Here is a 26,933-nt window from a genome sequence, read left to right on the forward strand (position 1 = left end):
AAGAGACCAAAGTTAAATCAGTCCAGTCAAGTAAACGGCTTAACTGAATAAACAACAGAGACAACACATGAATATGAAACTTTTAAAATAGTTTAGAGGATGGCTTTGTCTGTGAAGGATTACCCCCGGAGCCAGATGCTGGCTTGGCAAGTAGCCCTTTGGTGGGCAGCTGGCATGGAAACCCCCCGCACCGCTCATAGTGAGAGGTTCCAATTACAGGACTTCAGCTGGTGGGGGTGGGTGGGGAGGTGGTGGGTGGGGAGGTGGTGGGTGTGGAGGTGGTGGGTGGGGAGGTGCTGGGTGGGGAGGTGGTGGGTGGGGAGGTGGTGGGTGGGGAGGTGCTGGGTGGGGAGGTGGTGGGTGGGGAGGTGCTGGGTGGGGAGGTGCTGGGTGGGGAGGTGCTGGGTAGGGAGGTGCTGGGTGGGAAGGTGGTGGGTGGGGAGGTACTGGGTGGGGAGGTGGTGGGTGGGGAGGCGTGGGTGGGGAGGCGGTGGGTGGGGAGGCGGTGGGTGGGGAGGCGGTGTGTGGGGAGGTGCTGGGTGGGGAGGTGGTGGGTGGGGAGGTGGTGGGTGGGGAGGTGCTGGGTGGGGAGGTGGTGGGTGGGGAGGTGGTGGGTTGACGGTAACACTTGCTGCAAGACAGCGAGAGACAGAACAGGGGTAAACAATCATTTAAATACATCACAAGATGTACGGCCGTTGTTGAGAGGAGAGCAAGCTGATCATCGTACAGGGATTCCCATAGGTTATTTAGCAAGAGTGGTGAGGTTCCATTATTATTTTATATCTACAGTATATTTTATTTATTCACTTTTTCCCCAAACAATTACAAACATACACATACGAACCACAACATACAGACGCACACAAACATCGAATACACCCCAACTGCCCACCCACATGTTCATACCCCTATCTCCAGTGCCTGCATTATTGTTCGCCACATGGCCTCAAATTACACCATTTGTTTTTCTCTGTTGTCCATGCACTTTTAATATTTAAATAATAAATCATTTGATTTTATCATTGTGTTAATGATGGCAGATTGATTGATTTCCAAGTGTTAAGAATACATTTCTTCAAGATGAATTATTCTGCTGTGCTCATTGACTATAGGGTAAAGGTGATTGACATTTCGCACGTGGCTAATTGATAGTAAAGGAGGAGGAGTGACATAATGCTGTGCTGTTGATGAGAACATTTGTAAACATCACAGATATTGTCACGTCCTGGCCAGTATAAGGTTAATTGGTATTGTAGTTTGGTCAGGACGTGGCAGAGGGTATTCGTGTTATGTGGTTCGGGGTGGTGTGTTTGTTGAAGGGGCATTTGATTTAAGTATTCCGGGGTTTTTGGGCACTGTTTGGTTTTCATGTATTCTATGTTTAGTCTAGTGTGTCTGTTTCTATGTTTTGGTTAATTGGGGTTGGGACTCTCAGTTGAAGGCAAGTGTTGTCTATTTGCCTTTGATTGAGAGTCCCATATATTAGGGTGTGTGTGTGATTTGTGGGTGATTGTTCTGTGTTAGCCTTGTGCCTTGCAGACTGTCAGTAGATCGTTCGCTCTCTTGTTTGTTGTTTTTGTGTTCGTTTTGATTTAATTAAATGTTCAAAATGAACAACCGCATGCCTGCTGCGTTTTGGTCCTCCTTCACCGTCGACGAGCGTGACAGATATAAATTCCTGCTGTGCCCATGATAAAGGATGTGATGTGAATTATGTTGTAGCCTACTACTGAATCAAAGTAGAATGTGAGGATAATCATTCAGACTAGCCTTACTGAACTTACGTTAACTACATTAGTATACTACGTCTGTAATAGTTGATGAATATCTGGGATAGTTCACACACAATATCCCAATTTCCACGTTTTTTCAACTTAACTTTCAACTACCATTTATTTGATCAATTTATCTTGATAACACTGCCTGTCATACTATCGCTCTGTAACAGGTTCACCATGGGGAGAGAAGGCCTGCTATTCATCTTTTTCCTGCTGCTTCCACTGGCCTTGGTCTGGGAAGACCCCCAACCCTCAACTCAATTAGTGATCTCAGTAATATTGAGTTTGGCCACCACTTCCCACGTCGCGGCTTATATCTGCTCTACTTCATCGCCCACAACCCAGTTGTGGATAACAACGATGCCCTCGGAGACTGGGGGGTCCATTTCTACAGTAACTTTCAAAGGGTGTTTCCACCGCTGCAAGATCAAAACCTACATTACAGACTTACTATGCTGTTTTTCATGGTTCGGGCTAGGCCCTTCTAGATGATTCTGTGCTTCCAACTTTGTGGCAGCAATATGGGGAAGGCCCTTTCCTGTTTCAGCATGACAATGCCCCCGTACACAAAGCGAGGTCCATACAGAAATGGTTTGTCGAGATCGGTGTGGAAGAACTTGACTGGCCTGCACATAGCCCTGACCTCAACCCCATCAAACACCATTGGGTTGAATTGGAACGACTGTGAGCCAGGCCTAATCATCCAACATCAGTGTCCAACCTCACTAATGCTTTTGTGGCTGAACGGAAGCAAGTCCCTTCAGCAATGTTCCAACATCTAGTGGAAAGCCTTTCCAGAAGAGGGGAGACCATTATTGCAGCAAAGGGGGGACCAACTCCATATTAACGCCCATGATTTTGAAATGAGATGTCTGACAAGCAGGTGTCCACATACTTTTGGTCATGTAGTATATATGTTTACCATGTCCATCCGACCTGGGACCCAGACTCGATTCTTTCTGAATAAATTATTACGAACCTTCTGCAAAGACAATTCCCCTGGGAACGCTAAAAGAGAACCATGTTCTTTTTAATTTCTTGTCAGTGAGTTCACAACCTCAAATCTACACAGAACTAGTCAGCTTGTCTTGAATAGTACAGATGTAGGATCTTAATTTCATAACTCTTTTTCTGCCAAGAATTGATTTCCCTTAACCAAAAATGTCAACCCCTACAAAAATGTCCATTAATTATAATCCACATGAAATTTTAACTTCCAGTTGTTGCAGGATTATTTTCCTGCATAGCAGAACTTGCTCGAGTTCTGTCGTCTGTCTGTGTGAGAGTGAACAACAACAGTCTAAATGGCTCAGCAGGGAGTTCTGCTGGAGAAGGAACAGTTCTGTTGTTCTGTCTGTCTGGATCTACTGAAGGAGCCGGTGGCTATTCCCTGTGGACACAGTTACTGTAGAAGCTGTATTGAGGGCTACTGGGATCAGGATGACCAGGGCATCTACAGCTGTCCTCAGTGCAATCAGACCTTCACTCCAAGGCCTACTCTGAGGATAAACAACATGTTGGCTGAGGTGGTGGAGACACTGAAGAAGACAGGACTCCAGGCTGCTCCCCCTGCTCTGTGCTATGCTGGACCTGGAGATGTGGCGTGTGATTACTGCACTGGGACCAGAAAGCAGAAAGCCCTCATGTCCTGTCTGGTGTGTCTGGTGTCTTACTGTGAGACTCACCTCCAACATCACAATGATGTTCCTGTACTAAAGAAACACAAGCTGGTCAAAGCCACCGCACAACTACAGGAGAACATCTGCTCTCATCATGACCAACTGCTGGAGGTTTACTGTCGTACCGATCAACAGTGGATCTGTTATCATTGTCTGATGGATAAACATAAAGGCCATGATACAGTGTCAGCTGCAGCAGAGAGGACTGAGATACAGGTTAGACCAGAACAATTCTAAACATAGAATTTAAGACACAGTAGGAAGACTTTTAATAGGAGAAAGAAAAAGTAACATTGTTCAAATAAACTTGATCCAAAGCAGATGAAATATGAAAGTGAAACCTGAGTTATCCAAGTCTATGAGCATTTGAAACCCCATTATCATTCTGAATGCTCTTTTATCAGTCCAAAGTTCAGTCTCTCTAATACATGTTGTGTATTGTAAAAACCATAATCATCCAATCAATTGTGTGCTGTGGTGACTGTGTAGTAACTGTGTGCTGTAGTGAATGTGTAGTAACTGTGTGCTGTGGTGACTGTGTAGTAACTGTGTGCTGTGGTGACTGTGTAGTAACGGTGTGCTGTGGTGACTGTGTAGTAACTGTGTGCTGTGGTGACTGTGTAGTAACTGTGTGCTGTGGTAACTGTGTAGTAACTGTGTGCTGTGGTGAATGTGTAGTAACTGTGTGCTGTGGTGACTTTGTAGTAACTGTGTGCTGTGGTGACTGCAGAGTAACTGTGTGCTGTGGTGACAGTGTGTAGGAACTGTGTAATGTGGTAACTGTGTAGTAACTGTGTGCTGTGGTGACTGTGTAGTAACTGTGTACTGCGGTGACTGCATAGTAACTGTGTGCTGTGGTGAATTTGTCGTAACTGTGTGCTGTGGTGGCTGTGTAGTAACTGTGTACTATGGTGACTGTGTAGTAACTGTGCTGTGGTGACTGTGTAGGAACTGTGTGCTGTGGTGACTGTGTAGGAACTGTGTGCTGTGGTGACTGTAGTAACTGTGTGCTGTGATGACTGCAGAGTAACTGTGTGCTGTGGTGACTGTGTAGGAACTGTGTGCTGTGGTGACTGTGTAGTAGCTGTGTGCTGCGGTGAATGTGTAGTAACTGTGTGCTGTGGTGAATGTGTAGTAACTGTGTGCTGTGGTGACTGTGTACTAACTGTGTGCTATGGTGAATGTGTAGTAACTGTGTGCTGTGGTGAATGTGTAGTAACTGTGTGCTGTGGTGACTGTGTACTAACTGTGTGCTATGGTGAATGTGTAGTAACTGTGTGCTGTGGTGACTGTGCAGGAACTGTGTGCTTTGGTGACTATGTAGTAACTGTGTGCTGTGGTGACTGTGTAGTAACTGTGTGCTGTGGTGACTGTGTAGTAACTGTGTGCTGTGGTGACTGTGTAGTAACTGTGTGCTGTGGTGACTGTGTAGTAACTGTGTGCTGTGGTGACTGTGTAGGAACTGTGTAATGTGGTGACTGTGTAGTAACTGTGTGCTGTGGTGACTGTGTAGTAACTGTGTACTGCGGTGACTGTGTAGTAACTGTGTGCTGTGGTGACTGTGTAGTAGCTGTGTGCTGCGGTGAATGTGTAGTAACTGTGTGCTGTGGTGAATGTGTAGTAACTGTGTGCTGTGGTGACTGTGTACTAACTGTGTGCTATGGTGAATGTGTAGTAACTGTGTGCTGTGGTGACTGTGCAGGAACTGTGTGCTTTGGTGACTATGTAGTAACTGTGTGCTGTGGTGACTGTGTAGTAACTGTGTGCTGTGGTGACTGTGTAGTAACTGTGTGCTGTGGTGACTGTGTAGTAACTGTGTGCTGTGGTGACTGTGTAGTAACTGTGTGCTGTGGTGACTGTGTAGGAACTGTGTAATGTGGTGACTGTGTAGTAATTGTGTGCTGTGGTGACTGTGTAGTAACTGTGTACTGCGGTGACTGTGTAGTAACTGTGTACTGTGGTGAATGTGTAGTAACTGTGTGCTGTGGTGAATGTGTAGTAACTGTGTGCTGTGGTGAATGTGTAGTAACTGTAAGCTGGATCTTGTTTTCCCTCTCTCTCATTTCTCTCTCTCTCTCCCTTCCTCCCTCTGCTTCTCTAACTCCACCCTCTAGCAGAACCAGGAAGTCCCTCCCCCTCCCACAAACTCTCTTCTGAGGAAACGAAACTGATCTGAGTCTCTCTGTCGTCTGTCTGTGTGAGAGTGAACAACAACAGTCTAAATGGCTCAGCAGGGAGTTCTGCTGGAGAAAGACCAGTTCTGTTGTTCTGTCTGTCTGGATCTACTGAAGGAGCCGGTGGCTATTCCCTGTGGACACAGTTACTGTAGAAGCTGTATTGAGGGCTACTGGGATCAGGATGACCAGGGCATCTACAGCTGTCCTCAGTGCAATCAGACCTTCACTCCAAGGCCTACTCTGAGGAAAAACAACATGTTGGCTGAGGTGGTGGAGACACTGAAGAAGACAGGACTCCAGGCTGCTCCCCCTGCTCTGTGCTATGCTGGACCTGGAGATGTGGCGTGTGATTACTGCACTGGGACCAGAAAGCAGAAAGCCCTCATGTCCTGTCTGGTGTGTGTGGTGTCTTACTGTGAGACTCACCTCCAACCTCACTATGATGTTCCTGTACTAAAGAAACACAAGCTGGTCAAAGCCACCGCACAACTACAGGAGAACATCTGCTCTCATCATGACCAACTGCTGGAGGTTTACTGTCGTACCGATCAACAGTGGATCTCGTATCAATGTATGATGGATAAACATAAAGGCCATGATACAGTGTCAGCTGCAGCAGAGAGGACTGAGATACAGGTTAGACCAGAACAATTCTAAACATAGAATTTAAGACACAGTAGGAAGACTTTTAATAGGAGAAAGAAAAAGTAACATTGTTCAAATAAACTTGATCCAAAGCAGATGAAATATGAAAGTGAAACCTGAGTTATCCAAGTCTATGAGCATTTGAAACCCCATTATCATTCTGAATGCTCTTTTATCAGTCCAAAGTTCAGTCTCTCTAATACATGTTGTGTATTGTAAAAACCATAATCATCCAATCAATTGTGTGCTGTGGTGACTGTGTAGTAACTGTATGCTGTGGTGACTGTGTAGTAACTGTGTGCTGTGGTGACTGTGTAGTAACTGTGTGCTGTGGTGACTGTGTAGTAACTCTGTGCTGCGGTTACTGCATAGTAACTGTGTGCTGTGGTGACTGTGTAGTAACTGTGTGCTGTGGTGACTGTGTAGTAACTGTGTGCTGTGGTGACTGTGTAGTAACTGTGTGCTGTGGTGACTGTGTAGGAACTGTGTAATGTGGTGACTGTGTAGTAACTGTGTGCTGTGGTGAATGTGTAGTAACTGTGTGCTGTGGTGACTGTGTAGTAACTGTGTGCTGTGGTGACTGTGTAGGAACTGTGTGCTGTAGTGACTGTGTAGTAACTGTCTGTCCACAAGTCAGAGTCCACTAGGATGACACACCAAATGTGTTTGATGAATCGTGGGAAAAGAGCAGGAATAGGTTATTATAGGCTACAGTCCAAGTTATGTCTTCCAATTGTGCGACTGCTGTCGGCATCCAAAGATTATCCAATTTGAATATACACTTGGAGGTAAGGATGACAGCAGTGGTGTAGTCTACTGCGATACGGATATTACTTTTTATTGATATCTACATAGCGCATTGATGTGAATCACACTGCTGCTCTCTCATTTAGCTACAGTTGAAGTTGGAAGTTTACATACACCTAAGCCAAATACATTTAAACTCAGTTTTTCACAATTCCTGACATTTAATCCTAGTAAAAATTCCCTGTCTTAGGTCAGTTAGGATCATCACTTTATTTTATGTGAAATGTGAAATGTCAGAATAATAGTAGAGAGAATGATTTATTTCAGTTTTTATTTCTTTCATCACATTCCCAGTGGGTCAGAAGTTTACATACACTCAATTATTATTTGGTAGCATTGCCTTTAAATTGTTTAACTTGGGTCAAACATTTTGGGTAGCCTTCCACAAGTTCCCCACAATAAGTTGGGTGAATTTTGGCCCATTCCTCCTGACAGTGTCACAGGCGTCGTTTTGAACAAACCAAGACGCAGCGTGTATAGTGCTCATCTTCTTTTATTTTGAGAGAACACTTGAACAAAATAACCAAACGACAAACAACAGTTCCGTAAGGTACAACGACTATACGGAAACAACCACCCACAAAACCCAAAGGAAAACAGGCTGCCTAAGTATGGCTTCCAATCAGAGACAATGAAAGACACCTGCCTCTGATTGGAAACCATACTCGGCCAAACCTGGAAAACGAAACATATAAAATGAAAACTACAACACATTCCCCTAGAAACCAACAAACCCCAAAACACACAAAACAACCCCCCTGCCACGCCCTGACCATTCTACTATGGCAAATGACCCTTTTACCTGGTCAGGACGTGACAGTAACCCCCCCCCACCCCCCCCCCCCCCCCCCGAAGGTGCAGACCCCGACTGTACCTCAAACAAAACCCCCACAAAAACAACCCCAAACCTAAAGGGAGGGAAGGGAGGGTGGCCACCGTCTATGACGGTTCCTGTGCTACACCCAACCCTTCCGCCAATCTTCCAGCTACGGAGGTGGCTCTGGCTCCGGGTGTAGCCCCCGTTCTGCGCTGCCAACCCCCGCCGGAGGCTCTGGGCTGCAGACCGTCACAGAAGGCCCTGGGCTGCAGACCGTCGCTGAAGACTCTGGGCTGCAGACCGTCGCTGAAGACTCTGGGCTGCAGACCGTCGCTGAAGACTCTGGGCTGCAGACCGTCGCTGAAGACTCAGGGCTGCAGACCGTCGCTGGAGGCCCCGGGCTGAGAGGCGTCGCTGGAGTCCTGTGGTGGCTAATTTCTGCATTACCAAATGAAGAGTTACAAACACACCAGTCCGAGTTAAAACTACATCTTTAATACTTAATTAAGATACTTTTGCAAAAGTTCTTGACCCCCAATAATGCATTCTCTCGAATGAACCAGGAAGGTGATTACAGAATTGCTACAGGGATCTTTTATAGCAACGATACCCCCTTCAACGTACATTGACAAACCACAGATACTTAGTAACAGTTCACAAAGGTTACGTTTTGTATGACAGATATCCATAAAACACATCAGACAGTAACTGCTTGGTCAACAGGATTAATGGTATAGCCCAGTATCTGGTCTCCTTAGAACCGTCCCTCCCTGGTACGGTATTGAACAGAACTATTTCATCCAATGGCATATATCAATTGTCAACTCTAGATACTCCCATCTCAAGCAAACCCCCTCTTGACCCCACTCCTGGACAGGCTCACTGGGGGGAGTGAGCCTCTAGGCCATATATTATCACAGGATAAGTGTGAGATCTAAGAGAGGACATACAAGGGTCCATTTACTGCCTTAATCCTCCCCACAATAAAGAAAATGAGGGAGTGACTTGCTCACAGACATTGTGGAGACAAGTCATTGGTTCCCCATTAATCACGCCATCCCTTCACATGGTTTAAGAATAAGTAAAGACACATTCCCATGACGACAAGTCTGGCCTCTCCCCTCTCTGGGCCCCAAGTGTCTGAGCCCCAGCTAAGGTAGACGTGCAACTGAAAAGACACCAGAGTCCAATGGACACTTTCTAATGACAAGTACCTCAAATAAGCTTATTATACTAATAAAACATCTTAATTATCTATGTTACCCAACTAATTCTGATTCGTCCACGACAGTCCCCGGGCTGAGGGGCGTTGCTGGAGGCCCCGGGCTGAGAGGTGCCGCTGGAGGCCCCGGGCTGAGAGGCGTCGCTGGAGGCCCCGGGCTGAGAGGCGTCGCTGGAGGCCCCGGGCTGAGAGGCGTCGCTGGAGGCCCCGGGCTGAGAGGCGTCGCTGGAGGCCCCGGGCTGAGGGACGTCGCTGGAGGCCCCGGGCTGAGGGACGTCGCTGGAGGCCCCGGGCTGAGGGACGTCGCTGGAGGCCCCGGGCTGAGAGGCGTCGCTGGAGGCCCCGGGCTGAGGGGCGTCGCTGGAGGCTCCGGGCTGAGGAGCGTCGCTGGAGGCTCCGGGCTGAGGAGCGTCGCTGGAGGCTCCGGGCTGAGGAGCGTCGCTGGAGGCTCCAGGCTGAGGAGCTTCGCCGTAGGTTCCGTGCCATGGATCATCACTACTGGTTCCGCGCCATGGAATCATCACTGCAGGCTTTGTGCCATGGATCATCCTTACAGGCTCTGGGCCATGGATCATCACTGGAGGCTTCGTGCCATGGATCATCCCTACAGGCTCCGGGCCATGGATCATCACTGGAGGCTTCGTGCCATGGATTAACCCTACAGGTTCCGGGCCATGGATCATCACTGGAGGCTTCATGCCCTGGATTATCGCTGGAGGCTTCGGACCGTTGATCATTGCTGGAGGCTTCCAACGGGGAGCTGGAACCGGTCTCACCAGACTGGAGAGACGCACAGGAGACTGGGTGCGCAGAGCAGGCACAGGGCACACTGGGCCGTGGAGGCGCACCGGAGGTCTGGAGCTCAGGGCTGGCACACTCCGTCCTGGCTGGATTGTCACTGTAGCCTGGCACAGGCGGAGTGCTGGCACAGGGCGAACTGGGCTGTGCTGGGGAATGAGGGCTGAGCAGGCACTGGCGGCCAGATGCGCTGAGCAGGCACACTCCTTCCTGGCTGAGTGCCAACTCTAGCACGGCAACACTGCGGAGCCCGTACCGACCGCACCAGACTGTGCGAGCGGATGGGCGAGATAGTGCGCACTACCCCGTAATGCATTTCTCGCCCCTCTGTACGCCCGCTCCGCAGTGCCCTTTCCGCCAGCACCATTTCCCGGAATCTCGCGTCGTACTCGGCGCTTGACTCCTTTCTTGGCTCCGGTTTGCTCCACGGCTCTCTCCTGTACACCCGGGAAGTTAGGTCAGGGCTCCCCCCTGACCTAGCCAAACTACCTGTATGCCCCCCCCCCAAAAAAATTGTCTGCCTCTCAGCCTCCTCCTGCTGTTCCAGCCGTTCCTCCCAGTAACGCCGTTCCTCCTTCACTGCCTCTATCTCCTCCAGCGGGCGGCGATACTCTCCCGGCCTTGTCCACGGTCCTGCCCCATCCAGGATTTCCTCCCAGGTCCACGACGCGATGTACCTCCTCCCACGCTGCTTGGTCTTCTTTTGGTGGGTGGTTCTGTCACAGGCGTCGTTTTGAACAGACCAAGACGCAGCGTGTATAGTGCTCATCTTCTTTTATTTTGAGAGAACACTTGAACAAAATAACCAAACGACAAACAACAGTTCCGTAAGGTACAACGACTATACGGAAACAACCACCCACAAAACCCAAAGGAAAACAGGCTGCCTAAGTATGGCTTCCAATCAGAGACAACGAAAGACACCTGCCTCTGATTGGAAACCATACTCGGCCAAACCTGGAAAACGAAACATATAAAATGAAAACTACAACACATTCCCCTAGAAACCAACAAACCCCAAAACACACAAAACAACCCCCCTGCCACGCCCTGACCATTCTACTATGGCAAATGACCCTTTTACCTGGTCAGGATGTGACACGGAGCTGGTGTAACTGAATTAGGTTTGTAGGCCTCCTTGCTCGCACACGCATTTTCAGTTCTACCCACAAGTTTTCTATAGGATTGACGTCAGGGCTTTGTGATGGACACTCCAATACCTTGACTGTTGTCCTTAAGCCATTTTGCCACAACTTTGGAAGTATGCTTGGGGTCATTGTCCATTTGGAAGACCCATTTGCAACCAAGCTTTAACTTCCTGACTGATGTCTTGAGATGTTGCTTCAATATATCCACATTATTTTCCTGCCTCATGATGCCATCTATTTTGTGAAGTGCACCAGTCTCTCCTGCAGAAAAGCACCCCCACAACATGATGCTGCAACTCCCGTGCTTCACGGTTGTTCTTCAGCTTGCAAGCCTCCCCCTTTTCCCTCCAAACATAACGCTGGTCATTATGGCCAAACAGTTCTATTTTTCTTTCATCAGACAAGAGGACATTTCTCCAAAAAGTACGATCTTTGTCCCCATATGCAGTTGCAAACCGTAATCTGGCATTTTTATGGCAGTTTTGGAGCAGTGGCTTCTTCCTTGCTGAGCGGCCTTTCAGGTTATGTCGATATAGGACTCGTTTAACTGTGGATATAGATACTTTTGTACCTGTTTCCTCCAGCATCTTCACAAGGTCCTTTGCTGTTGTTCTGGGATTGATTTGCACTTTTCGCACCAAAGTATGTTCATCTCTAGGAGACAGAATGCGTCTCCTTCCTGAGCGGTATGACGGCTGCGCGGTCCCATGGTGTTTATACTTGCGTACTATTGTTTGTACAGATGAACGTGGTACCTTCAGGTGTTTTGAAATTGCTCCCAAGGATGAACCAGACTTGTGGAGGTCTACAATTTCTTTTCTGAAGTCTTGGCTGATTTCTTTTGATTTTCCCATGATGTCAAGCAAAGAGGCACTGAGTTTGAAGGTAGGCCTTGAAATACATCCACAGGTACACCTCCAATTGAATCAAATGATGTCAATTAGCCTATCAGAAGCTTCTAAAGTCATGACATCATTTTCTGGAATTTTCCAAGCTGTTTAAAGGCACGGTCAACTTAGTGTATGTAAACTTCTGACCCACTGGAATTGTGATACAGTGAATTATAAGTGAAATAATCTGTCTGTAAACAGTTGTTGGAAAAATTACTTGTGTCATGCACAAAGTAGATGTCCTAACTGACTTGCAAAAACTATAGTTTGTTAACAAGAAATGTGTGGAGTGGTTGAAAAACGAGTTTTAATGACTCCAACCTAAGTGTATGTAAACATCTGACTTCAACTGTATTTGTGCCTTACGGATTGTGGTTGTTGTGGATGGCTGTTCACAAATCTAAATGTCTATTTGAACCCAATAATGATTGAAATCAAGAAGTTTAAGCTGCCTATCAATCATTGTTTTTGAAACCAGTGGACAGCCAGTGAAAAATGTTCTCTTGCAACAGCTGCATAGTGCGGATCAAAGCTTTTGGAATAAAAGTGGGGCTTTTATTGCTCTATCTAATTCATGCTGATAAAAAAACATCCATAGGCCTAATGGACACACTTTTGCTAGACTTAAAGAGGCAATCTGTATTTGCTACATCCATTTTTGGACTTTGCACATTCTTGGCATTCTCTCAATCAGCTTCATGAGGTAGTCACCTGGAATGCATCTCAATTAACAGGTGTGCCTTGGTAAAAATCTGATTTGTCGAATTTCTTTCCTTCTTAATGTGTTTGAGCCAATCAGTTTTGTTGTGACAAGGTAGAGGTGGTATACAGAAGATAGCCCTATTTGGTAAAAGCCCAAGTCCATATTATGGCAAGAACAGCTCAAATAAGCAAAGAAAAATGACAGTCCATCATTACTTTAAGACATGAAGGTCAGTCAATGCGGAACATTTCAAGAACTTTGAAAGTGCAGTTGCAAAAACTATCAAGCGCTATGATGAAACTGGCTCTCATGAGGACCGCCACAGGAATGTTGATATCATGGCTGGTCAGTACTTGCATCCATAGCTTTGTCTATTAATCTGAGAGTGGTTCCATTTCTCCAGGCCAATCCCTCAGCTTCTTACCTAAACAGAAGTGGGGTGACCGTTTTGTTACACATGTAAATAGCACTTTTCAGTAATGCTCAAAGCATGCAATTCCATGAGCACAGCATTTATTTTTCAACTAGAATCAATGAGACCAATCAGTCCTCCATGATAACAAAATCATAAACAACAGAATAGGGCTGGCTGATAAGTCTTTAGATTTCGGTTTATGATCAGGTAAAACAATTTGGCTAATCTATACTTCCATATTTCCAAGTCTTATTTTTGAAGATCAAGGGGTATAACATTTATTGGAATGACTGGAATTCTGATAGACTTTGGTTTTTAATGTAAAGATATAATTTAAGCGTATTATTATATGTAGTAGAAAGCGATGGGTTAGAAGAAGCCAACATAACCAACCCATAAAGTAAAATGTAACATCCGTATATGGCCAGCTATGTAAACTTTAACATTGATTTATCCTGCAATAGATGTCGTTCAATTGGTAACATACATTTTTGTCTTCTTCTAAAGCCTCTTAAGGGGAAAGTAATCTAAAAGTAACTGAATGTAATCAGATTACGTTACTGAGTTTGGACAGGTAATTAGTAACTGTAATGGATTACTTTTAGAAAGTAACATACACAACCCTGGTGATGACTGTGTAGTAACCGTGTGCTGTGGTGACTGTGTAGTAACCGTGGGCTGTGGTGACTGTGGTAACCGTGGGCTGTGGTGACTGTGTAGTAACTGTATGCTGTTGTGACTGTGTAGTAACTGTGCCGTGGTGACTGTGTAGTAACTGTGCTGTGGTGACTGTTGTCGTGTCTTTGGGGGTACCATTAAACGGAAGATATGTTTATCAATTAGCTCCCTGTAATTATTATCACGCGATTAAACTGATTAATCGTTTAATTGTAATTAACTAGGAGATCGGGGCACCAAGGAGAATATTCAGATTACAAAGCTATAATTTTCCTAATATAACTTTCCTGTACTATAATATTATATTCTATTATCTTCTAGTTTAATTGGTGTATTTACCTCTAGTCCAGTCTCATTCCAAAACGTCGTAAATTGTTGTATCTGCACGAACCCAGTCTTTACTAAAATCATCCATACATCAATTGTCTTAAAATCATTTATTTACTACACTAAGTAATTAACAGAAAAACATACAAACAGTCATTATCGTCACAAAGGATTGGTATCGGAATGTGCCCTACTGGCTAAACAGGCAGGTCGGCCTGTTGAACAATGGATCATAAAAGGTCGGCTGAGAAGTTACACAGGGTGATTTAATATTAACAATTGACAATTGAAGGCTCACTCATTCGGGAACAATTGCAATCAATATATATTTACGCTCAGTGTGTCGTTCTGATTCTTGTTGGAGAGTAGTTCTGTTGGGGAGTTTTGTCCACGTTCTCTCTCTCTCTCTCTCTCGGTTAGAATGGATCTTTCAGAGCGACATTCATTAATGTCGTCATCGAATGGTTGCTTCGTTGGTCTTCGCGTTCAATTATATAATTTACTTAGCTGCAGACTAATAATTAATATCAAAGACTTGTTCTTATTCTGTCAGTATCGATAGTCTAAAAGTTAACCACGTGGTATGGTTCACTTTCAGTAGAGGAATTGGAAGGTAAAACCTATTAGCCAACGGAGTGTAGGCCTGGTTTGAAGAAATGTAAATCCGGGGGTGTTTTATAGTGCCCATAGAACAGCTTGTCAAATGACGCCTGGTTCTGTATGGGTCCCTGGGGGCGTGCCTATGACTGAGTTAGATTTGGTTACAGAAATACAATTCTATCACATTACATCAGTACATAGCATCTCAATGTCTTACAAAAGCTTTATCCTTATTAATACATTCTATACAACCATTATGATGCTATTATATAAACAGTTTTATGGTAATATGGCTATATTGTCTCTTCTGAGTATCACAAAATTGTACTAAGCGGATCAGTTCGTAGCTGGATTCTTCACCAATCTTCCATACCTTCTCCAGAACACAAAATGTCGCTTGGCTCTCCAATTCTATGAGTTGGAAGAATTTCCTGTGTCTCTCTATGGGCCATGTGGCCAGAGACTCTCCTGGAATTTTAGAGTTTTTACGACCCTTTACACACAGGGTGGATTGTGTGCAAAAGGGAGGGGTCAACTGTCCTCCCTGTACCAAAAGAGGCAAACGTCATGACACTGTGTAGTAACTGTGTAGTAACTGTGCTGTGGTGACTGTGTACTGTGGTGATTGACATGTGATGTAGGTGAGAACACAGTTTGGTTGAGAGAACTGGCCTTTTTAACAATCAACAATATATATATATTTTGTACCTTTATTTAACTAGGCAAGGCAGTTAAGAACAAATTATTTTTTTACAATGACAGCCTAATTGTGCGCCGCCCAATCACGGCCGGATGTGATACAGCATGCATTCGAACCAGGGACTGTAGTAACACCTCTTGCGCTGAGATGCAGTGCCTTAGACCGCTGTGCCACTCGGAGCCCTAACAATATAGATCATATACTTTTCCAAATGGACTTTCTCCAGATTTTCATCCCTACTGTAACTGCTGTCGTCGGGAATAGAGGACCAAAACGCAGCAGGAATGTGGATGCTCATCTTGTTATTTATTTTAAATAATGAGAACACCAAAATAACAAAATGAAGACCGCACGAACAACAAAACAGTCTTGTCAGGCTCACACAGGCAAAACAAGAAACAATCTCCCACAACACTACACCAAACAATTACCCATATATAGGACTCTCAATCAGAGGCAACGAGAAAGCACCTGCCTCCAATTGAGAGTCCAACCCCCCATTAACCTACACATAGAAATACCACAAACCAGAAATAACATAGAAATACAAAACATAGAACATAGACCAAAACCCGGAAATAATAAATCAAACACCCTACTACATAAATCACCACCCCGAACCACATAAACAAAATACCCTCTGCCACGTCCTGACCAAACTACAATAACAAATAACACTTATACTGGTCGTGTGTGGACACATTAGAAAAACAGTAGGATGGGTCCACACATATGGCTTTGCTTCATTTTACTTTTTTATTTTCACTGCATCAGGTATAACGTAGACAGACGTTTCAGCATTTTAGCGTTCTTCAGTATGTAGGTACCTACGGGATTTTCACACCAACCAAACTTTTGGAAGAGCGTGATGGTCCCCTTTTAATTGCTGTAACTAATGGACATATAAAACTTGGTAGCTCAATGAAGAGTGTTTCTCCACAGAGTCAGCTGGGAATGAGTCAGCAGAAGGTCCAGCAGAGAGTTCAGGAGAGAGAGAAGGTGCTGAAGGAGATCCAACATGCTGTGGAGTGTCTTAAGGTGAGTATTATTATTGACCAGAGGAGATGCACATTTTACTTCCCTCCTCCAGTCAGCCAGTGAGGGAGAGGCCCTCTCCAATCAGACTTCTGAGTCCCCCTGTGGGGAACAGGCGGGGCCGGCACTAGGCATAAGAAACATAAGCTGTCGCTTAGGGCCCCAACCCCCCCCTGAAAATGTTTGAGGGACTCAGCCAGGTTCTGAACTTCCTGTTGAGAGTTAGAGAGTTAGTAGAATACACAAGTTGCAATTTTGAAATGTGGTTGTGTATCAGCAGTTTTCCTCTTGTTATGTCAGTCACTGACAGTCACTCAATTAGCCATGTCAGCAATACATTTTTAGATTGGTAAGTTAGTCTAGCCAGCTATCTAAACTTGTAGTTATCATGGCCAAATTACCGATTGAGCACGAAGGGTACCTGCCCATGGGCCTTGACCTTCAGGGGCCCCAACTGATTTTCACTCTCATGGTATAAGTCAAAATGTGTAGAATTTCAGGAAATTAGCTTTAAACTGCAAAAATGTATCTCCACACCATGGCTAAATGTGTAGAATTGCAGGAAATGTACTTTAAAAAGGAAACATTTTCTCTCTGCCGTCAAGAGGGGGTCACTAAAATGTTTTACCCGCGAGGTGGGGAGACCCCCAAGCAAATCTCTCTTAGGGCCTCCAAAAGGCTAAGGCCATCCCTAGGAACAGGCTGTCTGGGCTCCTAGTTACAGAGAGGATAGACTGATAACATGGAGCCTTCACTATTTTGTCCTTTTCTCTCTATTCATTCTATTCATCTCCCTCTCTCTTTCTTTCTCTTGCTCTCTCTCTCTCCTAACAGCGTTCTGCAGATGCAGCCGTGGAGGACAGTGATCAGATCTTTACTGAGCTGATCCGCTCCATGGAGGAAAGGCGCTCCGAGGTGAAGGAGCTGATCAGAGCCCAGGAGAAGGCTGAAGTGAGTCGAGCTGAAGGACTCCTGGAGCAACTGGAGCAGGAGATAGTTGAGCTGAGGAGGAGAGATGCTGAGCTGGAGCAGCTCTCACACACAGAGGATCACATCCATTTCCTTCAGGTAGCTATACTGTCTTGTTAGACCTATACATGATATGAATATATTTTTAAATCACTGATGAATGATCTTGAGACTGATTCCCTGACCTGTCAATGTTTTTAATTTGCTGTTTTTGATTTTGTTATATTCTTTGTTAATTTTATGGTTTTTACTAGATTACTTGTAGTTTTTCATGTTGTTTGTCTAATTTTTGTAATGACTTGGCGCTGCCTATCTTGGCCAGGACGCTCTTGAAAAAGAGATTTTAAATCTCAATGAGCCTTTCCTGGTTAAATAAAGGTTTAAAAAAAAATAAAAAAATAAAAAATAAAAAAAAAATATGAAGTTACAGTAATGTAAATCTCTCTCTCTCTCTCTCTCTCTCTCTCTCTCTCTCTCTCTCTCTCTCTCTCTCTCTCTCTCTCTCTCTCTCTCTCTCTCCAGAGTTATCAGCCTCTCTCTAGTCCCAGTGTATCTTCAGTCTTGCCCAGCATCGTTGTCTTTCCTCTTCAGTACTTTGGAGATGTGAGTAAGTCTGTGTCTGAGTTGAGAGAGAAAGTAGAAGACCTCCTTAAAGGAGAATGGACCAAGATCTCCACTACAGGTGGGTTGGAAATACTAAATCTGCGAGTTATTCAGGTGGCCCAAATCTGATCTTTTGCCAATTCTGATCTTTTGACCAATCAGATGAGATCTTTTTCCACTAATTGGACAGAAGACCAGAATTGGTCTCGCTGTGTAAACAAAGCCCTTTACTTAAATACTAACTCTTAACTTTCCTAACTTTTGTATGGACTATTTCTATCATTTTACCGATGCTCACAAACCAAATTTTAGTCTGGGGACAATAAAGTTTGATGGATTGATTATTTGATTGATTAAAATAACATCAACTTATACTAAAAGGTCCTACTGTCACACTTATCTTCGTCTTCTGACGATATTGCGAAATCGTCGTCTGAAAAGGTAGACCAAAACGCAACATTTATTCACTCCCAAAATGAACACAAAAATAACAAAAGAGAACGAACGATAAACTGACAATCCTGAAATGTTGACATACACTAACACGGAACAATCTCCCACAAATAACAAACACAAACACACCCTAATATATGGGACTCTCAATCAAAGGCAGATAGACAACACCTGCCTTCAACTGAGAGTCCCAACCCCAATTAACCAAACATAGAAACAGACACACTAGACTAAACATAGAATACATGAAAACCAAACAGTGCCCAAAAACCCCGGAATACTTCAATCAAATGCCCCTTCAACAAACACACCACCCCGAACCACATAACACGAATACCCTCTGCCACGTCCTGACCAAACTACAATACCAATTAACCTTATACTGGCCAGGACGTGACACCTACAGCTATCAAATACAGCATCAAATTGTCATCCTGTGTCCTCCTGTCTCTCTGTCTCTCTCTAGGAATAGCAGGTCATAACAACCACAGCTCCCAGATGAAAGCTGCTCTGCAGCAAGGCGACCCCATGGAGGACAAGGACAGGGGTCAGGAGGTCAAACGCCGCCCAAGCAGCGAGTTCCCTGTTGGAAACCTGGTCGATATTGACAACACTCCGGTCGCCAAATCACTGCACGGAGACAGTGAGAGAGAAAGGGATGGAGAAAGGGAGAAAAAGAGGGATGGAGGGAGGGAAAGAAAAATGGATGGGGCAAGGGATGGTGTGAGGGATAGAGGGTGGAAAAGAGAGAGGGATGGAGGAAGGGAAAGAGACAGGGATGGAGCGAGCAAAGGAGAGAGGAATGGCGGAAGGGAAAGAGAGAGGGATGGAGGAAGGGAAAGAGAGATGGAGGGGGTGAGGGAAGAAGCGATGGATATAGGGTGGGAAAGCGAGAGGGATGGAACGAGAGAAGGAGTGAGGGATGAGGAGGAGAAGAGGTCGTGCTGCTCTCTCTCTGAGCTGAAGAAAGTCCCTCAGTGTCACGTGGAGCTGGCGCCGCTGTCCTTCAGCAGAACTCACAACGTCCTCATACATGTAAGACTCTCTGGCATCGCTCTGTCTGGTCTGAATAACTGTGTGTGGTGTCTTTCTTTGTTATTGATTATGGAGAGAATGAGGAAGAGAAGGTAGATGTCTGAACAGCGCTTTCTTCACCACACTGTCTGTGTGGGTGGACCATTTCAGATTGACATTTCAGATTGACGCCAAGGAACTTGAAGCATTTCACCTCCCCCTCTGCATGATTAAACAGTGCAGATTAATAAAAAAGCTTCCATCTAAAGCGCCTGAGAGTGAACTGGATTGTTGAAATCATTGCTGTCTCTCAGTGTTCATTCATGTCTCTGTCTACCTCCCTATTCAGGTGAATGAGTTCCACCATAAAAGGACATTGAAACCTCATTCTGGACGTCATGTGTGGCACAGTGACTTAGTTAAGATGCCCTGCTCACCAGAAAGCCTCATCAAGACTGGATCGGTGGGTTCATTGATTGATTTATTGATACTTTATTTGTCGATTGACTGGTTCAATAGAATGGTTGGTTGGTTGGTTGGTTAACTGATTGATTGATTTGCTGGCATAATGATTGATTTGTTACTAGGTTGGTTAGTTGAGTGGTTAGTTGGTTGAGTAAATAGTTGATTGATTGGTTACTTGGTTGATTGGTTAGTTGGTTGGTTGATTGGTTAGTTAGTTGGTTGATTGGTCGGTTGGTTGATTGACTTTTCCCAGGTAACCAGCTCTGAGCAAAGTCGGTGGGAGGTGGTCTCTAAACAGCTGGAGAGTCTGGCCAAGAAGACCACTGCATCAGTGGGTGACGTAGAGGTACGACACACACACACACACCTCCATTATCCTAACATTTCCTAACATGCCTCCATCATCCTAACATTTCCTAACATGCCTCTATTATCCTAACATTTCCTAACATGCCTCCATCATCCTAACATTTCCTAACATGCCTCTAGTATCCTAACATTTCCTAACATGCCTCTATTATCCTAACATTTCCTAACATGCCTCCATCATCCTAACATTTCCTAACATGCCTCTATTATCCTAACATTTCCTAACACGACTCTATTATCCTAACATTTCCTAACACGACTCTATTATCCTAACATTTCCTAACATGCCTCCATCATCCTAACATTTCCTAACATGCCTCTATTATCCTAACATTTCCTAACATGCCTCTATTATCCTAACATTTCCTAACATGCCTCCATCATCCTAACATTTCCTAACATGCCTCTATTATCCTAACATTTCCTAACACGACTCTATTATCCTAACATTTCCTAACATGCCTCCATCATCCTAACATTTCCTAACATGCCTCTATTATCCTAACATTTCCTAACATGCCTCTATTATCTGAACATTTCCTAACATGCCTCCATCATCCTAACATTTCCTAACATGCCTCCATCATCCTAACATTTACTAACATTCCTCTATTATCCTAACATTTCCTAACATGCCTCCATCATCCTAACATTTCCTAACATGCCTCCATCATCCTAACATTTCCTAACATGCCTCTATCATCCTAACATTTCCTAACACGCCTCTATTATCCTAACATTTCCTAACACGACTCTATTATCCTAACATTTCCTAACATGCCTCCTCATGTTAACCTGGGTTTGGGGTAACAGTTAAGGAGGGGTTAGCATGTTTGACCAGTACTGTTTAACTATGATCTACATGTTTCTCTCCACTTAGAAAGCCATAAAGAAATACAACCCAAAGTATGAAGCTCAATGGTCCTTTGATGCCCTGCATACCTTTGTTAAGGTCAGTTACCACTTCACTGTGAATGTCAACTCTCTCTAAATGTGTTATGTAGAATTACATATATTCTCCTTTCCCTCTCCTCTAGAAATCACCCAAAGAAGAGAAATACTACATGTCTGTTTTTCCTAAGATAGCAAAGCTGGCCTCCAGCCTGCCTCACTATATCAAGAAGGTAACAACATAGGAACTGCATTATGTACACTATGTAGGGTACAGAGGTAGTGTACTATGTAGGTACAGAGGTAGTGTACTATGTAGGGTACATAAGTAGTGTAATAGGGTACAGAGGTAGTGTACTATGTAGGGCACAGAAGTAGTGTACTATGTAGGGTACAAAGGTAGTGTACTATGTAGGGCACAGAAGTAGTGCACTATGTAGGGCACAGAGGTAGTGTACAATGTAGGGTACAGAGGTAGTGTACTATGTAGGGCACAGAGGCAGTGTACTATGTAGGGTACAGAAGTAGTGCACTATGTAGGGTACAGAGATAGTGTACTATGTAGAGTACAGAGGTAGTGTACTATGTAGGGTACAGATTGTAAAGGTACTGAATGTGTGTTATCTACTCAATCTGTTAAGTGTGTGTGTGTGTGTGTGTGTGTGTGTGTGTGTGTGTGTGTGTGTGTGTGTGTGTGTGTGTGTGTGTGTGTGTGTGTGTGTGTGTGTGTAGGCTATCCCTCTACTCCAGAAGGGCCAGACTCAGTCCATCACGTTGTCCCAGGGTCAGATAGCTTGTCTGCTGGCCAACGCCTTCTACTGCACCTTCCCCCACCGCAACTCCCCCAACCCCAGAGCAGAGTACCACAACTACCCCACCATCAACTTTAACAGGTCAGAACACACACAACAAACTCCACTGAGGACCCACACACACATAGAGACAAACACAAAGTATTCCAACTTCAACAGATGATAACATGTGACCACTCTATCTCTCTGTGTTGTCAGTCTGTTTGAAAAGTGGTCTGAGAGGAAGAGAGAGAAGCTGAGAGCCCTCCTTCATTACTTCCACACTGTCACAGACCCAGGTAAGTTACTACCACACACTACTATAGTCACTATAATGACTGGAATACAAGTACTGTAGGGTACAGAATGAGTGTATTATGTAGGTTACAGGAACCTATTAAACCTGTTTGGGATAGGGGGCAGTATTTTCACGGCCGGATAAAAAACGTACCCGATTTAATCTGGTTACTACTCCTGCCCAGAAACTAGAATATGCATACAATTAGTAGATTTGGATAGAAAACACTCTAAAGATTCTAAAACTGTTTGAATGGTGTCTGTGAGTATAACATAACTCATATGGCAGGCCAAAACATGAGAAGATTCTACACAGGAAGTGCCCTGTCTGACCATTTCTTGTCCTTCTAGGGCATCTCTATCAAAAATACAGCATCTCTGCTGTAACGTGACATTTTCTAAGGCTTTCATTGGCTCTAGGAAGGCGCCAGAAAGTGGAATGAGAGCTCTGCAGTCTCTGGGCAAAAAACAGCAGGGTTTTTTGTGAGTGGTCCTTCTGGGAACAATGACACTTAGGCACGCGTGCACGAGACGACTCCATTTTTTTCTTTCAGTGTTTGAACGAATACATCGTCGCCCGGTTGGAATATTATCGCTATTTTACGAGAAAAATAGCATAAAAATGTATTTTAAACAGCGTTTGACATGCTTCGAAGTACGGTAATGGAATATTTTGAAATGTTTTGTCACGAAATGCGTCGGCGCGTCACCCTTCGGATAGTGACTTGAACGCACGAACAAAACGGAGCTATTTGGATATAACTATGGATTATTTCGAACCAAAACAACATTTGTTGTTGAAGTAGAAGTCCTGGGAGTGCATTCTGACAAAGAACAGCAAAGGTAATCCAATTTTTCTAATAGTAAATCTGAGTTTGATGAGGGCCAAACTTGGTGGGTGTCAAATTAGCTAGCCGTGATGGCCGGACTATCTACTCAGAATATTGCAAAATGTGCTTTCACCGAAAAGCTGTTTTAAAATCTGACACCGCGATTGCGTAAAGGAGTTCTGTATCTATAATTCTTAAAATAATTGTTATGTATTTTGTGAACGTTAATCGTGAGTAATTTAGTAAAGTTTTCGGTGGGTATGCTAGTTCTGAACATCACATGCTAATGTAAAAAGCTGGTTTTTGATATAAATATGAACTTGATTGAACAAAACATGCATGTATTGTATAACATAATGTCCTAGGAGTGTCATCTGATGAAGATCATCAAAGGTTAGTGCTGCATTTAGCTGTGGTTTTGGTTTTTGTGACATATATGATAGCTTGAAAAATGGGTGTCTGATTATTTCTGGCTGGATACTCTCCTGACATAATCTAATGTTTTGCTTTCGCTGTAAAGCCTTTTTGAAATCGGACAATGTGGTTAGATAAAGGAGAGTCTTTTCTTTCAAATGGTGTAAAATAGTCATATGTTTGAGAAATTGAAATTATAACATTTTTAAGGTTTTTCGTATTTCGCGCCAGGTGCTACCATTGGATATTGGTGAGGCGTTCCGCTAGCGGAACATCTGTCCATAAGAGGTTATTAAGAATACCCTCTGATAATAGTTGCTGTGGGAACCAGATTTACCTGTCTGAACTTTGACCCTTGTTGTTGCCATGACAGCGACCAGGCCCAGTGGACTGGTGACCTTTGAGAGGCGCTACATCAGAGACAGAGACATGCCCATCTGGGAGAGGTACACACACACACACACACACACACACACACACACACACACACACACACACACACACACACACACACACACACACACACACACACAAACTCACACACAGACACACAAACACACAGACAAACTTAATATTCCCCTCTTGTCTTTCTCTGTGTGTCAGTTGTAAGGAGACTGTTCCTAAACTCCACGTCACCTCAGCAGGCTGCATAGAGGAACAGGGAGCAGGGATGCTACAGGTGTGTGTGTGTGTGTGTGTGTGTGTGTGTGTGTGTGTGTGTGTGTGTGTGTGTGTGTGTGTGTGTGTGTGTGTGTGTGTGTGTGTGTGTGTGTGTGTGTGTGTGTGTGTGTGTGTACATTGTTAGACATGACCGCCAGAAGGTCTATATTAATATATTGTAGTTAGCTTGAATTGTGTGATTGCATTCTATTTATTTTTTGAATCAATGTGTGTACCAAATACACCAGATATTGTTGTTGTGGTGGAGGTCAGGGGGAGGTGCTGATTGGACGGCTACATGGAGCAGGCCTTTTCTGACAAGCTGCTTCAGTACCAGCCCCTCGTGGTGCTGGGACAGCCTGGGTGGAGGTACAAGCTGGTGGTGCTGATATTTGGCAGTCTTGGCCACGTACACAGGCTTGCAGTGCGTGGCCTCCAGATTGCGGGCTGACAAAACTACAGCAAACCAATTGGCTAGGTACTGCTCTGTTTCAGCTGTCGTGGGCAGCCTTTGGAGAAGGAGGGGCCTTGAAATTTTTGGATCCTTTCTTTATGTAAATGTTATTGGTGTGTGTGTGTGTATCTTGCAGGTGTAAATATATGGCTCTGGTGTGTGCGTGTGTGTGTGTGTGTGTGTGTGTGTGTGTGTGTGTGTGTGTGTGTGTGTGTGTGTGTGTGTGTGTGTGTGTGTGTGTGTGTGTGTGTGTGTGTGTGTGTGTGTGTGTGTGTGTGTGTTGCAGGTGGACTTTGCCTGTAACATGATAGGAGGTGGAGTGTTGGGCTCAGGTCTGGTTCAGGAGGAGATTCTGTTCCTGATGAACCCAGAACTCATCGTATCTCGACTCTTCACTGAGAAACTAGGAGACAATGAGTGTCTCTTCATCACAGGTGTGTGTGTGTGTGTGTGTGTGTGTGTGTGTGTGTGTGTGTGTGTGTGTGTGTGTGTGTGTGTGTGTGTGTGTGTGTGTGTGTGTGTGTGTGTGTGTGTGTGCGTGTGTGCGTGTGCGTGTGTGTGTGAAGAATAGTAAAGAAACAAACATTTTACCAACTGGGGACATTTTGTTAGTCCCCACAAGGTCAAATGCTGTTTCTAGGGGGTTTCGTGTTAAGGTTAGAATTAGTGTTAGGGTTAGAATTACATTAAGGGTTAGGAGCTAGGGTTAGTTTTAGGGTTACATGCTGACCACACTGCTCGCGTCGCGTGCATAATAAATGTACACATGCATGTTATTCAATCATTGCACCCACAATGCTCGCACGCGTCTGCGTTGCCAGGCGCTAAAATAGAAGTTACTTCTATTTGTGGCGCAGAACACGTTGCAAGTCCTGCCTCTCCCATCTCCTCATTGGTTAATAGGAGCAGATACCCACGTGCCATCTCCTCATTGGTTATACCCACTTGGCTGACTGAAAAACGAACTGAGGTAGGTCGTCGTCATGGTAATACTATTGCCAATCGCCATGTAAAGTCCAAAGAAGAAAAAGCATGGAAGGAGGAGAGATGACAAGAAATGATTTGGTTGACTGTTTTATGTGTGGATTCATTGTCGGAGTAGAGGACCTTGTGCATTTCAGGCAAAATAACAAATGAACGTTTATATCCCAGGCCAAATTGGCTTGCAACAGCAAGCTAGCTAAATAGGACAAATTAGCTAGCAACTGCAAGCTAGCTAGCTAAATTGCCATAAATGTTTAATGCTTTTAGACCTGACCACAAATTAATATAATTGGTTCAGAGTTCATTTTGATATTTCAACCTGCGTGTCATGATCGCGTTTGGTGTGGGGGAACAAAATCTACTTGTGCACAATGGAGCACGATGGCATGTCCAGTTTGGGTACGGTGTCAGGGTTAGGATTTTGGGTTAGGTTTAGAGTTAAGGTTAGGGTTAGGGTAAGGGTCAGAGTACAGGTTAGGTTTAGGGTTAGGAGCTAGGGTTAGGTTTAGGGTTAAGGTTAGGTTTAGAGGTAAGGTTAGGGTTAGGGTAAGGGTAAGAGTGCGGGTTAGGTTTAGGGTTAGGAGCTAGGGTTAGGTTTAGGGTTAAGGTTAGGTTTAGATGTAAGGTTAGGGTTAGGGTAAGGGTAAGAGAACGGGTTAGGGGTTAGGGTTTAGGGAAAATACTAGTTTGAATGGGACTTAATTGTGTGTCCCCACAAGGTTAGCTGCCCACCCACCATACCTACCACCCTTTATATCTGTCCCTTCTCCCGACGTCACACCTTCTCTCTGTCACATGTGGTGGTTCATTTCTTTACTATCAAATGAGGAGAGACAAACTTATCACACAAGTCAGAGTTATACTTCAACTAAATCCTTAATAATTTATTGATAAGGAAGCAGGTCTATACAACACACATATAAAATGAATCGATTGAGTGCTCTACGATAATGATGGTTGGTCGACGAATCACCCTCCGATGATTCGTTATGAGCCCCGAGACAAAAGTACAAAGGTATTTTATAGCCAAGATACACCCCTTTCAACCAACATGACAAACAACAGATGTATAGAATGGGTCACAAGGTTAAGATTTGAATGAAAGATACTTATACTTCACAGCAGACAGTATCTGCTGTAAAAACAGTTCTCTCTCCCTGGTACCATATAGAACAGAAACATTAACTCATGCTCTGGAATTCGGTCTCTTTAGATTTCATCACCCAAAAGACATTGTAAATCTCCTGTCAGTGTTATCTCCCAGAGGCCCATTCTCAGTAGAACATACTCAGTTGAGCGTTCTAACAACCCCTTATT

The 26,933-nt window shown here is 44.5% G+C and overlaps 2 protein-coding genes across 4 annotated transcripts in view; both read left to right on the forward strand.

Annotated features, from left to right (window-relative positions):
- The first annotated feature begins 3,050 nt into the window (after nt 1-3,050).
- Nucleotides 3,051-3,877, forward strand: LOC145858055 (E3 ubiquitin/ISG15 ligase TRIM25-like). The gene has a single exon (XM_082956117.1). The coding sequence runs from the start codon at nt 3,086-3,088 to the stop codon at nt 3,695-3,697; it is 612 nt and encodes a 203-aa protein (XP_082812243.1). The 5' UTR covers nt 3,051-3,085; the 3' UTR covers nt 3,698-3,877.
- A 1,751-nt stretch (nt 3,878-5,628) lies between these two features.
- LOC106594322 (uncharacterized) overlaps nt 5,629-26,933 on the forward strand; it is a 24,229-nt gene continuing 2,924 nt past the window's right edge. The window contains exons 1-15 of one of the 3 annotated variants that reach the window (XR_014378842.1): nt 5,629-6,273; nt 16,330-16,425; nt 17,257-17,490; nt 17,914-18,073; nt 18,914-19,482; nt 19,811-19,924; nt 20,180-20,272; nt 21,176-21,247; nt 21,333-21,419; nt 21,919-22,079; nt 22,197-22,276; nt 23,892-23,964; nt 24,122-24,197; nt 24,427-24,656; nt 24,919-25,066. Coding sequence is in view for 2 of the 3 variants with exons in the window: in XM_082956109.1 (XP_082812235.1) it covers nt 5,683-6,273; nt 16,330-16,425; nt 17,257-17,490; nt 17,914-18,073; nt 18,914-19,482; nt 19,811-19,924; nt 20,180-20,272; nt 21,176-21,247; nt 21,333-21,419; nt 21,919-22,079; nt 22,197-22,276; nt 23,892-23,964; nt 24,122-24,197; nt 24,919-25,066 (2,554 nt within the window). In the remaining variant the exon portion in view is untranslated. Of the gene's footprint in view, nt 6,274-16,329; nt 16,426-17,256; nt 17,491-17,913; nt 18,074-18,913; nt 19,483-19,810; nt 19,925-20,179; nt 20,273-21,175; nt 21,248-21,332; nt 21,420-21,918; nt 22,080-22,196; nt 22,277-23,891; nt 23,965-24,121; nt 24,198-24,426; nt 24,657-24,918; nt 25,067-26,933 lie in introns of those variants that run through there. The other 2 variants (XM_082956109.1, XM_082956111.1) reach the window with 2 other exon arrangements.

This window comes from Salmo salar, chromosome 01 (genome assembly GCF_965601325.2).
Source record: "Salmo salar chromosome 01, fSalSal1, whole genome shotgun sequence".
Taxonomy (NCBI): domain Eukaryota; kingdom Metazoa; phylum Chordata; class Actinopteri; order Salmoniformes; family Salmonidae; genus Salmo; species Salmo salar.

What these genes read in the sequence shown, in the direction of transcription:
- LOC145858055 (XM_082956117.1), top strand. Translation starts at nt 3,086, where the DNA reads ATGGCTCAGCAGGGAGTTCTGCTGGAGAAGGAACAGTTCTGTTGTTCT.